Below are 16082 nucleotides of genomic sequence, written 5' to 3' on the forward strand. Positions count from 1 at the left end.
TGTATATATATATATATATATATATGATTATATTTAAAAAATCGAAACCCACTGCCATCGAATCGATTCCAACCCCATCGAATTGATAGCAATCCTCATTGGGTTTCCAGGACTAAATGTTTATGGAAGTAGATTGCCTCATCTTCCTCCCATGGAGCAGCTGGTGGGTTTGAACCACTGACCTGCTGGTTAGCAGTCAAATGTCTTACTATGCCACCAGAGCTCCTATATAAATATATAGTGAGATTTATTTCAAGGAAATGGCTCACGCAGTTGTGGAGGCTGGCAAGTCTCAAATCCATGGGTCAGGTGTCAGGCTGGAGGCGTCGCCTGACTCACATGGTTGCTGGGGCTGACAAACCCAAAATTGGCAGGTCAGATAGCAGGCTGCTGGCCCATGTCCCGAGAACCAGAGGTCAGAAGATGGCGAGTGAGATCCAGGATCAAGAGAGGGTGAGCTTTGCTGGAACATCCATATATGTTGAAGCAGGCCGCATGCTCGAGGCACCTCCCCTTCCAACTGATTGGCTACTCACAGAAGATCACAAAATGAGAATGGTTACAAATCTGCCAAACCACTGAGATTCATGGCCTAGCCAAATTGACATATAACCTTAACCATCACAGGTAGTCTTTAAAAGTGTTTTTTCTGAAGCATTTCCCCATGGGAAGTGCTCAGTAAGTGCTTGGTGGGCAAGTAGGTGGGGGAAGTGAAAGCCATTTGTTTCATAATAAACCCAAAGACACAAGAGCAGGAAGCGGGGAAGTTTGGCCTCTGACTCCCCAGGGAAAGCACGGCCTTCCTCACCAGGAAGTTACCTGCTGGCAGCTGGTGAGCATGCTCTGTTTCAGCAGCTGGGTGGTGGTGGAGAATGGGGCACGGCAACAGCAAGACGTAGCTCCCCTTCCCGGCAGGGGTGTTTGAGAAGATTGTTGGGTGCTGAGTTCGTTACAACTCCTAGTGACCCCGTGTGCCAGCAGAACTACCTATGAGGTTTTCTAGGCTGTGATGTTTACAGAAGCAGGTCTTTCTCCCATGGAGCCGGTGGGCAGGTTCAAACCGCCAGCCTTTCAGTTTGCAGCCCGCCGCTCGATCATTTGCCCCACCAGAGCTCTCTCGGGGAGAGTTGCACCGATGACTGCAGGGGAGTTGTGGTCACACCATTTTCTAGGCAAAGAGCGGATGACCTTGATACAGGAGCATCGGCTGCAGGAGGGCGGGGTGCATGGTGTTTTTTTTTTTTTTTTTTTCCCAAAACTAATATCTAGCACAATGCTTGATAGTAAACCAAACACCCAAACCCACTGCCATCAAGTAGACTCCAACGCATATCAAAAGGATATTGTCAGGCCTTTGTTTTGTAGAGGCACTGGGTGGGTTTGAAGTGCCAACCTTTAGCAGATGCTAAGTAAGTGCTGGGAGCTCTGGTGGCATAGTGCCCAAGGCATCTGACTGCTAACCAGAAGGCTGGCGGTTAAAACCCACCAGCCACTCCTCAGAAAGGAGGTCGGGCAATCTACTTCCTTAGAGTTACTGCCTCGGAAACCCAAGGAGGGGTCACTATGAGTCGGATGCGACTCCACAGCAGTGGGTTTGTTTTTTTTTTTTGGAAGTAAATGCTGCCTCAGATGACCCATCTTTGCTTGCATGGAGAAGGTCAGCCCCTTTAAACCTCATCCTCCCTTCTTCTCTCCTGAATGGCAGTCATGGTTATTTATTGAGCTAGAGAGTTGCTGTCAAGGTGAAGTTTGAAGCTCCAGGATGCCCTCTGGTGAGTTTCCGAGTGGCCAGTTTGGAGGTGGGCATCTTGGGCTGAGCAGTAGTCTGCCCCAGTTACTAAGCTGTGCTCCTCCGGGCTCTCCCCCTCTGCCAGTACTCCTCTGCCCCTCCTTCCTGAGAGCCTGCCTGCCGTTTCCAGTCTTGACCCCTCCTCGCATCTCCACAGCTCCTCCTGCAGCACTGTTCTCACCCCCCCTCCCTTTTCCCCACTGGCTGGAGGCCCCCTCCTGGGCTGGCCTCATAATCCATGGGGAAGCCCCTGGATTTGGCAATTAAATCCCAGTCAACTGGCCAGAGGCAGAGTTGGAGGTGGTGCAGGCAAAAACCAGAGCTCTGGCTTCCAGAACAGGGTTGGACCTGGTGGAGCCTCTGGTCTTCCCTTTCCTCCTCAGCCTGAAGCCTTTGGCCGGATGGGTTTTGGGCTGGAGGCCAGCGATTCAACTGGGAGGGCTCCGTGCCCGTTCTGGCCTTTCTGGAGTGGGTGTGTGCGCCAGGGGCTCTGGCCTGCTTTGGAGCCCTTCTGAATGGGCATTGATAGCGTGGGTCTACCTCCCATGACTTGCAGCTTCTCAGGAGGACCCAGGCAGAGGGCCCTGTGCGTGCTGCTCGCTTTCGGCATCATAGCTGATGCCCGATTGTTATCCGAGGGGCTTTGAAGAGCCCGCCAGCCCAGAAGCACCGTGAGGATGCTGTGCCTGCGGAACTCATCATTGTCACTGTGGCTCATTGTCCTCCTCTCACTGAGCCTTTTCCCATGGAGTGGGGCTCTCCGTGGCAACTGGCAAAGGGTTGGGCGACGGCTCGTTGTCATTCTAGTGGGCACTGGTTTCCAGAGGACACGGAGTGCTCTGTGGGTGTTCACATTTGTTTCTGTGACGGCCCAGAGCACACTTGGCACCGGTCCCCCTTCCTGGATGAAGAAACTGAGGCTCTGGGGGTTGTGGACCGGAGATGGGAGTGAGCACAACCTGGACTCGGGTGTCCAGGGCTGCAGAGGGCGTGCAGGGGTGTGGGTGTGGGTGTGCACGGGTGTGTGTGCACACGTGCACATGCTTGTGTGCATGGGTGTATGTGCCCGTGCATAGGTACATGCTGTGAGTGCTTGAGAAGTCTCTGAGGCTGAGCCCATGTAAGAGCGAGAATGAACTGAGAGCAATGGAAAGGAGTGGGCTCCTCAGTATAAACCCAAGAACAGTTGCAGCTTTGTCTTCTTGCCGTTTGGAGCCACCTCCCACAGCGGCTTGCAGGCCTTTTATAAAAGCAACCTCTGGCCCCAGGCCCCAAACGAGAGCTAGCAGCTAGCGAAGCAGTCCACCAACCCGAGCCTGACCCTGGGTGGGCTGGACGGGGCGGTCTCAGGGGCCCGCTGCGCTCTAGCTCCCCTCCCCTGCTCGGCTTTATGACCGGCATACGGAGACTGTTTCTGTTTACCGGCACCACCAGGACGCCGCTGCAGGCTGTGCTCCAGCGAGCGGAAACCTTGGAGTCCCCGCAGGGTCGTTGCAGAGGCCGCGTGCAAAGCAGCCAGATGTTTTGCAGGGAGCGTCTGGGCCCTGTTACATCAGCGTGGCGGAAGCGTTACCATCTGTGCAAACAGGTCATCCCGGTTCGGCTGCCTCCCCTGTGCGCCAAGGGCTTGGACACGCTCGGAGCCACCACCTTTTCTTTCTCAGATTCTAGTCCTGTCAGTTCAGTGCTGTCCTGCCCCTCCTCCTGGGGCTTGTAGGTGGACCTCTCTGGGCGGGTGGCCATGAGTCTGGGAGGGTAGTTAGGAGCACAGGTCTCTAGCAGCCAAAGTGCACGGGCCCTGAAACGGCTAGCTTGCCCTCTCGGTCTGGTTTTCGCATGAGCGCACTCTGCCCAGGACACCAGGAGCACAGAACAAAATGTTTCCCTTTGTGGAACTTCCCCTGGAGGCACAGAATGGGATCTTCCTGGCTGCCCACACTGTTCCTGGTCAGCTTCCGCTGGCCTGTTTCAAAAGCCCCGGCAAGCCAAGAGGCTCGCTTGCTTCAAGAGCCAGGGTGACCGCGTCTTCTGTTGTTCTGTGGGGCTGCTTCCCTCAGGTCTCCAGCCCCACTGCCTCCCAGGAAAGATGGAAATGCAGAGGCATGGGACAGCCAGCATCTTCTTGGAAGAGGCCATGGTGGGCCCACTCCCCGACAGCCCTGTGGTGAGCTTGTCCTGTCTCTACGAGCCTGGCCGTTGCGGTACGATTCCATCCTTGCCCGTCCAGCGCACCAGGAACAGTGAGCCCCACACTGGGCAAGGTCAGCACCCAAGTCAGCACTTGCTCTTACTCGTGGTGCCAGTGCCCAGAGCGTAGGCTCTGGCCTTGGGGGCAAGTGTGTGGGGCCCACCTGCCTGCTCCGTGTGTGGGGCTCTTCCTGCATGGAGGTCACCCTGCACATTGTGAGCACAGTCATCCATGTGGACACGTAGGAGCCGGTGTTTCTCATACAAAGCACAGATACAGTCAGGGGCCTGGTGGGCAGGCGGTGGCCGGGACAGGGCCAGGGTCCAGGCAGGTGGGTGCTAACAGCTTCCAGGTCCTGAGGCTGCCCAGGAAGAGTTAGTTCCCTGAGCACAGTGAGCAGCTGTGAGGGGCCTTCAATGGAAAGGAGGAGACAGACCATCCTCTGGGCTTCACGTCCCGAGGTGACCGGTCAGGGGCCCTGCACTGCCTCTCACAACCTGCCCTGTGGGGCTCCCATGGCGCCCTCCCCTGGGCACTGCCCCATCTGGGCACACAGGTCCACACTGGGTCACCACCTGGGCCCCCTCACCTCCTCCCTGCCCGTCCGCCTCCTGCTGTCCCTTCTTCACAGCCAGAACTGTCCTTTCCGTCTGGGAAGTCGCTGAGCCTCTGGGCAAACTTTCTACCAGAACAATACACGGACCTGGGAGGTGCAGCATTCCCATGGCCTCGGAAGTGGAAGCAGAGTAGGGACAAGGGCTGAGAACCCATGAAGCACCACTGCCCACCTCTGGCCGTGTGCTGAACGTGCTCTTAGACTTGGCCAGCCCTTAGCCACCACCTCGGGGGATTATCTGTAGAAGAAATGAGATGGCCCCACAGCTCCCCGCCCTTGTTCCCTGCCCTTTGTGTAACCCCTAATTGTGTGGCCCAGGCGTGCCAGCCCAGGCATAAAGGAGGCACTTTGACATCACCCACAGCTTCTTACAAAGCCCCTCAGAGGCCTACGTCAGATCGGGCCTCTCAGCCCCCCTCTCCCGTGTGACAGCTATAGGCAAGCCCCTGTACTTTATTTTGCCTGTGCCTTTTTGCTTCTTATCAGCAAGCCCGAGTTCTTTTTTCTGAGAAAGCCCGAGACTGAATGGTTGGACGCTGTACAAAGTCCACCCTGGGAGGGGAGTCTTTCCCCTCAGCTCTGTGAGTAATGTTTTTCCTTTCTTGTCTTTTTAAGGTTCTACCCTGAATCCCTTTTTTACAAAATAGTCCCCCTTCAGCAAATCCTTAAAGGCCTGATCTTGGAAAAAGCACCCAGAGATCATGTCACGCCCCTTCTTAACACCTTGGGTGCTCCCCGCCGACTCCCCTGAGCCCCCCAGCCCTGCCTCAGCTCTCGCCGTCTGCCCTCCAGCCTGATGGCCTCCTTCCGAAGCTCCACGGGAGTTTGCAGGACCTTTCAGGGCAAGATCTAGTGCCCTTTAACCCAGATCTATTTCCCAAGCACTTGGACCTGGTAGCAGGTCTGGTTCTGGACTCGGGGTGTAGCAGGGAGCTGACATTCAGTTTTGCCAAAGGGGCAAGGAGGCCACATTTTCTGACCTGCTCTAACCCACAAAAGGAAGGCAGAATCACCATCAGTAGCCCAAGGCCTATTCCTGCGAGGCCAGACGTGCTGCCTCCCTCCAGCCCTTTCACCAACCCTGACACCAACCGTTCCTCGCCAGCACCCACTGCCTCTCTGCTGGGTTCGATAGTTTGCTGCAATGGCCACACAGAACTCACAGATTGTGGGGTTTATTAGGGAAGCAACAGGCTACAATTCAAGTTCGAGAATGCGCTCAATCTCTCTCACCCGACAGTCTCTCAGCTCTCTGCCAGCAGTGCATGTCTCTTGGTGTCTCTCTCAGCAGTGCGTGTCTCTCATGTCCCTCAGCCAGCAGTGAGAGACTCCTCCTGCCTCTAGGAGGGCTCCTTTTGAGCCTGACAGAGTGGCCAAACCAACCAGTCCCAACATCAGAATTCTATACACCTGAGAGAGAGCACAAACTTCCCAGAAAATTGCTTTGTGCTGCTTCCAACAGAAATACCCCAGGTGGATAACTTTAACAATCAGGAGCTACCCAGTTGCTCATGGCAAATTCCACCATGGAGTTTACAAAGACTTATAGCTAGAAAAACCACACTATGTCATTTACTACACCACAAGTTCACAGGCCAACAAGTCAATAAATGCCCTGGCAGGTGGTGATTCAACCCTGTGAGGAACATAGAGCAGTGGGAGGGGGAGAGAGCGTGAAGGTGTGGCTTTGTAGGGGGAGGTCAGGGACAGCCCTCTGAGAGTACCATATGTGGGCAAAGAACTCGAAGATGTGAGGAGGCCAGCCACTTAAAGATCAGGGAGGGTGGAAGGAACAGTACATGCACCTGCCCTCAGGCGGAACGTCCCAGTCTGTTCCAGGATGACGAGGAGGTCAGTGTGGTGGAAGCGAGGCTCTGAGAGGGACAAAGTGACGGTGTGGAGGTTGCAAGGACAGTTTTCATGGGCCTTTTGCATCCAGGACAGGACGTTGGTGTTCTCTCAGGGAGACTCATTGTTGTGGTACAGCAGTGTCTTCATTCTCTAGCGCTGCTGGAACAGAAATACTAAGTGGACGGCTTCGACACGCAGACATTGATTCTCTCACCGTTTAGGAGGCTAGAAGCCTGAGTTCAGGACCGCCAGCTCTAAGGGAAGGTTTTCTCTCTCTGTCATCTCTGAAGGTCCTTGGCACTTCAGTGTCTGCTTCCTGCTCCCTTGGCTATGTCCATGTGTCTTGGGGTTGATTTTTCCCCATCTCTGCTCTATCACTTGCTTGTTTAATCTCTTTTATATCTCAAAAGGGATTGACTGAAGACACAAACTATGCTAATCTTGCCTCATTAACATTAACAAAGAAAAATGATTCCCAAATGGGTTCATAACCACTATTAAAAAAAAAAAAAAAAAAACCCAAACCCAACCCACTGTGGTAGAGTTGATAGGACAGTGTAGAACTGCCCCATAGAATTTCCAAGGCTTCAAATCCACCAGCCACTCCTCAGAAGGAAGACTGTCGTTGTTGTAATTTGCTATCAAGTTGGACCTGACTCATAGCAACCCCTCCTTGGGTTTCCGAGGCGGTATCACTGCAGAAGTAGATTGCCCAACCTTCCTTCCAAAGAGTGGCTGGTGGGTTTGAACTGCCAGTCTTCTGGTTAGCAGTCAAATGCCTTAGGCACTACGCCACCAGGGCTCCCTTAGAGATGCTGCCTCAGAAACCTGAGGAGGCTCACTGTAAGTCGGAATTGACTCAGCGGCAGTGAGTTGGGTTTTTCGGTAACTTTACAGAACCAGATTGCCAGGTGTCCTCTCCCGCGGAGCTGCTGGTGGGTTCGAACTGCCAGCCTTTTGATTGGCAGCTGAGCATTTTAACCACTGCAGGAGCAGGGCTTCTTACAGCCACGACAGTGGTTAAGATTTACAGCGCTTATCTCAGAGGGGAGGGACATAATCCAGTGATAGCACATGGTTTGGGGCAGAGAACTGCTGTGCTTACTGTACTTTTCAAGGATCACTGTAATGCAGTGTTACAAATACCCACCAAATCCACCACCATCGAGTGGACTCCAACTCGGTGACCCTATAGGACAGAGTGGAACTGCCCTACAGGGTTTCCAAGGTTGTGAATCTTGACAGAAGTAGACTACCACATCTTTGTCCCATGGAGCAGCTGGTGGGTTCTAACCGTGGGATCTAACCACCGCACCCCCAGGGCTCCTTGTAATACAGTATGAGTTACTAATGAGTTTACTTAAACACCATTACCACCACGGGATTTCTCTGACAGTGTGGAGTCTAGATCATGGAAGGGCAGGACGGGGAGCCGGGCATGCGGCATGGAAGGGATTGCACTGTCCAGGGGAGAGATGGTTTTCAAAGGGTCATGGTGGAGCGAGAAGGGAGCCCTTATGGTCCTGGTGTAGCCAGTGTCGTTCCACGTACCGCATGAAGAATGAGCTACCTTCATCCCGAGGGTCCTCCCTGCCCCACGAGGCTTTGTTGATGAAGCTGTTCAACTGGGAAGACACGTTCCCAGCAGCCATCCGACCGCAGCTTGTCCTGTAGTCCCTGGTGGCTCTGGCTGATGGGAGCGACAGCCTGTGGGAGAGCAGGCTTTTTGTTTTGTGGTCATAGATGCTAAACTTGTCTCACAACTGCATGCTTTTGGTCCTAAGGGACCATGGCACATGGTTACCCCATCAGAAGACAGTGGGTCCACAGAGCCACCCTCCATATTTCTGCAGTGATGGGTAAATGGTAACTGTCTTGGGGAAGCTCTACACTGGGAGCCAGGTGGCCTGTGTAACAGGGTCAGTCGGCTACAGCTGGTTCTAGAGCCCAGGCTTCCCTAGGTCTCAGTTTCCCCAGCTCTAAAAGGTGGGCATTGAATTCAGTTGTCTCTGTAATCCATTCCAGAGCTGACAGTCATTGTTTCTAAGACCAGCTGCTGAAAGTACGCCAAAACCAAGCAGGAAAGCTCCATGGCAGTGCTACTCAGCCTCCCTCTGCCAGAGGACCTGGCTTATAAAATGTGATGAAGACAGATTACTAGAAAAAGGAAATGCCAAGGCAGTGCCCGTTACTATAAAACCCAACCCATTGCCATTGTGGTGCTTCCAACTCATAGTGACTTAGTTACTTAGCGCCACTATAACAGAGGTACCACAAGTGGATGGCTTTAACAAACAAATTTATTTTCTCACAGTCGGGAGGCTGGAAGTCTTGATTAAGGGTGCTGGCTCTAGGGGAAGGTCCTTGTCTCCTTTCAGCATCTGTGGGCCTGATGTTCCTTGGAGATGTCTGTGTGTCTTGGCATCTGCCTTGCCCTGGGTCTAGGAGGTTCTCAGCTCAGGGACCCTGTATCCAAAGGACACACTCCATTTCCACCTCTTCTTTCTCAGTGGTAGTGAGGTCCCTCTCCTCTCTGTTCTCTTGTAAGATAAAAGGTGTAACTTGAGCTAAGGGTGTGACTTACGTAAGAGTGTGACTTGGGTCATACCTTTTCCAAGGCTGTGACTCAAGACACACCCCACACTAATCCTGCCTCATTAACATATAGAGATTAGGATTCACAACACATCACAAAATGGAGGGCAGCCACACACTACTGGGCATCCCGGCCTAGCCAAGTTGACACATGTTTTGGGGGGACACAATTCAATCCAGGGCAACAACCCTATAGGACCAAGTAGAACTGCTACCCACGGTTCCCAAGGCTGTAATCTTTACAGAAGCAGACTGCCATCTCTCTCTCCTGCGGAGCAGCTGGTTGGTTCAAAATACCTCCCTTTTGGTTAGCAGGTGAGTGCTCAACCCACTGCACCACCAGGGCTCCATGCCAATGACTCTCATAGTTTCTAAACACTGACTCTGAATCCCGTACATCTCTCATCATGGACGGTGACATACTGCTTGCGACCTGGCCCTGCTCCCCACCCTGGAGTGAGAGTGCTTGTGGTGTGTCGTCATGGTTCACAGCACGTTTTCCGGCTCCGCCCCTTTCTGAACACCTGACCCTGGGCAGGTTCGCAGATCCGCTGTGCTTCCGTGGTCGGCTGTAAAGTGGGGATGATCTGGGGCTTGTTTAAGGCTGGGCCTTTCCATATGTGCGTCTCCACACGCCTGGCACCGAGGGGGCAGTGATAGCTCAGTGGTGCAACTGTCACTTTCCGTGCGACAGACCCAGGTTCAGCACCAGCCGATGCACCTCGAGTAGCCACCTGCTGTCTGTCTGGAGGCTGTGTGTGGCCCGGACGCTGAGCAGGTGTCAGTGGAGCTTCCAGACTAGAACAGACGGGGAAGGAAGGCCTGGCTTCCTGCTGGAGCCCAGCCGCTGAAAACCCTGTGGGTCACAGTGGTCCGACCCGCAGCCGGCCGTGGGGGAGGTGCAGGACTGGGGAGCGTTTCATTCCGTTGTGCGCACGGTGGCCATGAATCGGGCCGACCACACGGCAGCTAACAGCAGCATGTCGGCATACAGAATATGCATCATCACTTGTTTGCGATTTCAGCAGCAGGGAGTTGCTAGGGTTCGGACCGAGTAGGTTTGTGGGGCTGCAGGTAACTGAGTGGGAGGGAAGCATGTGCTAGAAAGATGACTGCTGTCCTCTGCACACAGCAGGGCAGTCGGTATTCATGGAAGCCTTTTGGTATGGAACCTTTGTGAATCAGGCCCTGCTGGTCCACACGGGCAGCTCACGGTTTCCAAGTTGCTAAGACCATTTGTATCCTCGACCTGGCTCCCCTCGCAGCTCTATGTACCTGCAGACTTAGAGATGCTTCAAGTTGGAAGGGGACTGGCTGCCCTTTCACTTGCCATGTGAACTTCCTTTCTAGAACCATTTCCATGGTGGCCAGGAAGCCCCTTCTTGAGGACCTGGGTGATGCATGCTTGCTGCCTCAGGTACCCCCAGAGGCCAGGGACTCCAGGTAAAGCCCCCTCTGTCCACTCTGTTGTTGGGCAGCTCTCCTTGTCAGAAAGTTTGTCCATCTTCCCTGTCCCTGTGATGTCCACCCCAACCCCATCTGCCCTTTGAAGCTCTGTGGTGTGCTCCCTCTTGCCTGCCAGCCAGCCCGGTATGGGCTTCGGCTGTGGAGGGCACGTTTGTCTTTGTTTGGGTGTGTTTTCTGCCATGGGGGTGCGCCAGCTGTCTCTGGGCATCATCAGTGCTCAGTAGCAGCCAGCTGCCCTGTGCGGCCTGGCCCATATGAACCAGGGTAAAGAGCCACCTATCAGTTTGCACTTTGCTTGCCTTGCTAAGGAGCCTGAGGCTGACTCAGGGCGACCTCCTGGAAGGTTGTGAGCAACAGGTCCTGAACGGAATTATGTTTCCCAGAATTCACCTGCAGCAAGGTGCTCAGGGTTAAGGTGGTCGGGAAGGGCCCAGCGAGAGCCAGCCCCAAGGTGTCTGGTAGAAAACAAGGAGGCCCCAACGAAGGCGAGTGAGTGCAGGGGTGGGTGTGACAGAGTAGACCCTCCCAGACCTAGTGACCTTGGACTGAGGAGTGAAGCAAATGGTACCAAAGTGCATGTCTTTGAGTGGCTTGAAGCTGGTCCTCCCCATCCTTGTGGCCCTCGTGGACTTCAGAAGCTGGAGGAACTCTTGTTTGTGGCTTTGAGGGGGTTGTGTGCCAGGGAAGAGGGGACAGTCTCTCACCTGCACCCTGGACACTTCAAAGACACCATATGGTGCTTTAGGCCATCTGGTCCAGTGAAGCTTAAGCGTGTAGGTGGTGAGGGGCAAAGAGGGGACATCGAGGGGGGCCAGCTGCCTCCTCCCCACTGCGGATGGGCTGTGAGAGCCGATGGGGGAAGACGACACTCTGATCAATCTGCTGCGATCCCCAGGAAGAGAAAGGGGTGGGCAGGCTCAGACAGGGTGTCTTCCAGGCGGGGGGCCTGGCACAGACACTTGGCTGTTTAATGCAGGGTGGGACATGGCACTAATGTCTGCTGCCATCTGTGCCCACGCCCCCCACCCTGGTCTCTCTGTCACTGGTTATTTATTTGACCTAGGACTCTGCTGCGCAGCCAGATCCGGCTGCAGTGGTGTGTGAAGGTTGAGGAGGACGGGCGCGGCCGCATGAACCTACAGTCCCCCCAGCCGCCCACGCGAGGCGCTCCCGGTTGCACTTTGGCTGGTGCCTGCCTGGTCCGTGGGAGCAGACTGAGGAAGGTGGTTTGACCTCCTGCCTCCACCTAAGGCTTAGTTTTTCCATAAACGGGTGCCACTCTGTTGGCATTAAGTGCAGAACTCATCTTTGAAAGAGACAAATCAGAAACCAACACTGCTTTGCTAGACGTGCCTGATTTTCAAGCTACGGTTATCCAGACATGGTAGTATTTTAAGCAGTCTCCTAAATCGTTAAACACACACCTGCTTACTGTCTGGCCTGGCTACTTCAGCCCTGGTTGTTTACCTAAGAGAAATGAAAGCATACACACATACAAAAACCTACACACGTGTGTTCATAGCCACTCTGTTTGAAATTAACTGGAAGCATCCTTAATGCCCACCCACAGAGATGGGTAAACCAATATGAAGTATAATGGAATACGACTCAGCAATGCAGCAGAATGAACTATTGCTGCACCATACAACGTGGATGAAATGAAAAATAAATAATTTGCTGAATGAAAGAAGCCAAACAAAATGAGTAACTACCATATTGTTTCATTTATATAAAATTCTAACTACTATGGGGTGATCTAATAGTGATGGCAGATCAGTGGTTTCTGGGGACCAGGGGCAGTGATGGATATATTTATTATCTTGATGGTGGTGGTAGTTCCATGGGTGTATACGTATGTCAAAACTTACCAAACTGCACTTTAAAATGTGAAGTTTATTGTATGCCACTTAAACCTCAATTAAGGAGCCCTGGTGGCTGTGGTGGCAGAGTGGGTTAAAGCATTCGGCTGCTAACCAAAGGTCGGAGGTTCGAACCACCAGCTGTTCTGAGGGAGAATGATGAGGCAGTCTGCTTCTGTACAGATTTATAGCCTTGGAAATGCTATGGAGCGCTTTCCTCTGTCCTGTAGGATTGCTGTGAGTCAGAATTGACTTGATGTCAATCGGGTTTGGTGTTTTGGTTATTGGTGCAGTGGTTAAGCACTTGGCTGGTAACAGAAAGGTCAGCGGTTCAAATCCACTAGCTGCTCTGTAGGAGAAAGATGTGGCAGTTTGCTTCTGTAAAGATCGCCCACTGCCATTGAGCCGATTCTAGTTAATAGTGACCCTACTGGATAAAATAAACCTGACCCATATGGTTTCCAAGGCTGTGATCATTACAGAAGCAGACTGCCTAATTTTTCTCCTTTGGAGGTGGTGGGTTCAAACCGCTGACCTTTCAGTTCGCAGCTAAGCGCTTAACCCCTGTGCCAAGGCTCTAATGAGCCTTGGAAAACTGGGTGCCGTTGTGTCAATTCCAACTCATGATGACCACGTGTGACAGTTCTACTCTGTCCTATAAGGTTGCTCTTGTTCTGAGTCAGAATCGACTTGACTGCAACAAATTTTATACGTCAGTTAAACTGTTGTAAAAAGGGGAGGGAAGCTTTGCAGATAGGAGACTTTACCTGGATATTCAAGGTCAGAAGACCCTAGGTGCAGCTGTTGTCTCTCCCCATCCAGAGCAAAGAAAATTGAAGAAAATCAAAGATGCAGGGAAACAAGTGATCCAAACGACTGATGGGCCATGAGAATCCCAGCCTCCGTGACCCTGAGACCAGAAGAACTAGATGGTGCCCAGTTATCACTGCTGACCACTCTAAAGAGGATCACAGTAGGAGGTCGTGAATAGAGTGGAGGAAAAATGTGGAGCAAAACTCAAAATCATTAAAAAAAAAAAAAAGAAAAGCCCAGATTTACTGGTCTGGTAGAGACTGATGCAATCCCCAAGAATGTGGCCCTTAGATGCCCTCAAGCCAGGAACTGAACTCACCCCTGTGGCTCAACTTTCAGGCAAACGTTAGTTCTGTAGGTGAGCAGTGGTAACACTGAGGAGGTATACATTCCTTAGGACAGTCAACCGTATGGGATCTAAAGGGCAGCATTTCTCCAGCGATAGAGCTAGGAAGGCAGGAAGGGGTGGGAAGGAAGGATGAAGGGTAGTGGTGAGTGCAGGAAGTGGGAAGAGCCCAGTTACAGGGATTGCACTGAAGTCATAAACAGAGTGTGTGGACTGTTGAGTGGAAAACCCATTTGCTCTGTAAACTTCCACCCAAATCACAATAAAATAATTATTTATATATAAAACAAGCAGACAAAAAGATCAGAAAACCTGTTGTGACCCCACCACCCTGTGAGCCCGGCCACTTTCCCACCCTCTTTCTGCCTGGTGGGGAGCCTTAACATTCGCTTCCTACCAGCCATGCAGATCTTATTACCCAAACACGGGACCCTTCATCTTCCTGCAGGCGGAACGTTTCGTGTGTCTGTTCTGGGGGGCCAGATTTTCATTGTGGACTCACATGCACCCAGCCAGTCAGCCAGCGGAGAACTGGTTCTTGGTACCACTGTTCATCATGTGTGTCAGTGGAGGCTCTTGGGTGTGGTGACAAACCTGACTCAAATGGGCCTAAGTCAAAAAGAGCCTTGGTTGGCATAGATTTTGAAGTTAAGGGGTGGCGTTCAGGCACAGCTGGATGCAGGTGTGCACTTATTCTCAAGGCGAAGTCTTTCTTTCTCAGTTTAGCTGTCTTCTGGCTTCCTTCTCAGGCAGGCTCTCTTGCCATGGTGGCAGGCCACCAGTAATAGCCAAAGATCTCTCCTCCTCTCCCTTCTTTTTTTTCCCTTCATTTTTATTGTGATTTGGGTGAAAGTTTACAGAACAAATTAGTTTCCACTCAACAATCCCTGCACATTTTGTTTTGTACCATTCACTGCTGTTACAACAGCCCTCTTCCTACTTCCTCCCTGGGGTTTCCATTTCCCTCTGTCCTTCTTTCCTGTCCCTTCCTGCCTTCTGAGCTTTATCCCTGGGTGGATGCTACCCTTTTGATCTCATATGGTTGGTTATTCGAAGGAGTGCATACTTCCCTGGGTTGGTGACTTTCTAGGCCTGTCTATCATGTGGCTGAAAGTTGAGCCATGGGGGTTGAATTCTGTTCCAGGCTTGAAGGGTGTCTAAAGGCCATAGTCTCAAAGAGTCCCACCCATCTCTCTCAGACCAGTGAGCCTGGTCTTTTTTATGATTTTGGGTTTTGTTCCACATTTTCCTCCACTCTATTCATGACTTCCTATTGTGATCCCTTTTAGAGCGGTCAGCAGTGGTAGCTGGGCACCATCTAGTTCTTCTGGTCTCAGGGTCATGGAGGCTGTGGTTCGTGTGGTCCATTAGTCCTTGGGACTGATCGGTTTCCATACTTCTTTGATTTTCTTCACCCTTCTTTGCTCCAGATGGGGAAATGTGAAGTTTATTTCTTGCGTCTTCCCCCTTTCCTGATTGTTGGTGTTGCAGGGTGCCGTTGTGTCAATTCCAACTCATGGTGACCATGTGTGACAGAGTAGAACTGTCACATAGGGTTTCCTCGGCTGTAATCTTTACAGGAGCAGGTTACCAGTTCTCCTGTGGAGCCACTGCTTGGGTTCCAACTGCCGCCCTTTTGGTTAGCAGCTGAGCACTGAATCATTGGTGACATCGGGCTCCTTCCTTTCTGATTAGTCCAGAAAAAAAATTCTAGGCTCAGCCCTCACTGGCTGGACTTGAGCCAATGCCCGGGCCTGAACCAATCACTGTGCCCTGGGTTGCTGAGGGCACTGACCACACGCTTGACAACACACAGAAGCAGGAGTGGAGGCGACCAGAACCAGGTGAGCTGGAGCAGAGGACAGAGAGGTGGTCCCACCAGGACAGACGGGGCAGTGTCACGGGAAGAGGAGGGACAGCATCAAGCAGAGCAAACACCCAGTGGCCCTGCACTGGGGGGAGAGGCAGCGGAACATCTACAGGTTTCCAAAAGTCACAGCTATCTACATCCACCCAGTGCCCCCCGCCCTTGCTGGTAACCAGTTTCACTGCATTCTGATTTAGCCTTCCTGTGTTGATTTTTTAAGGAGTTGTAGTAGCTCTAGTGTCTGCTAACCAGAAGGTCAGGGGTCTGAACCTACCAGCTGCTCCACAGAAGAAAGATGAGACAGTCTGCTTCCGTAAAGACTGACAGCCTTGGACACCTATGGGGCAGTTCTGCTCTGTCCTCTGGGGTGCTGTGAGTTAGAATCAGCTTGATGTCAATGGCTTTGGTTTTTGGCTTTGTTATTTGTTTGGATGAATGGTAACTAGATTACGTGCATGTTTTGTTTGCTCTTTTGTTACACAAAAGGTAGCATACCCTTCTGTATTATGATTTTGTTTTTTCTCTTAGCAAGAGAATGAAAACCTTTTCAACCAGCCACAGTAACTTTTGCCGTCATTAGCACTGTGGCTGACAGGTGCATAATACGGTATATATGTGTGACAATACAAGGCCACCGCCAGCCTTTCCTTGGGTGAATGGTGCCTTTTTTCTCTTCAGCCTGGCTTGTCAG

The 16082-nt window shown here is 52.3% G+C and overlaps 1 protein-coding gene across 1 annotated transcript in view; it reads left to right on the forward strand.

Annotated features, from left to right (window-relative positions):
* The window catches only part of TPCN1 (two pore segment channel 1), a 57182-nt gene that overhangs the window by 11700 nt on the left and 29400 nt on the right, over window positions 1-16082 (forward strand). Inside the window, exon 4 of the mRNA XM_007938278.1 lies at window positions 3871-3990. Within this exon, the coding sequence (XP_007936469.1) occupies window positions 3871-3990 (120 nt within the window). The remainder of the gene's footprint in view (window positions 1-3870; window positions 3991-16082) is intronic.

The sequence above is a fragment of the Orycteropus afer genome, unplaced genomic scaffold (assembly GCF_000298275.1).
Source record: "Orycteropus afer afer isolate SDZICR_OR568_19922 unplaced genomic scaffold, OryAfe1.0 scaffold00048, whole genome shotgun sequence".
Taxonomy (NCBI): Eukaryota; Metazoa; Chordata; class Mammalia; order Tubulidentata; family Orycteropodidae; genus Orycteropus; species Orycteropus afer.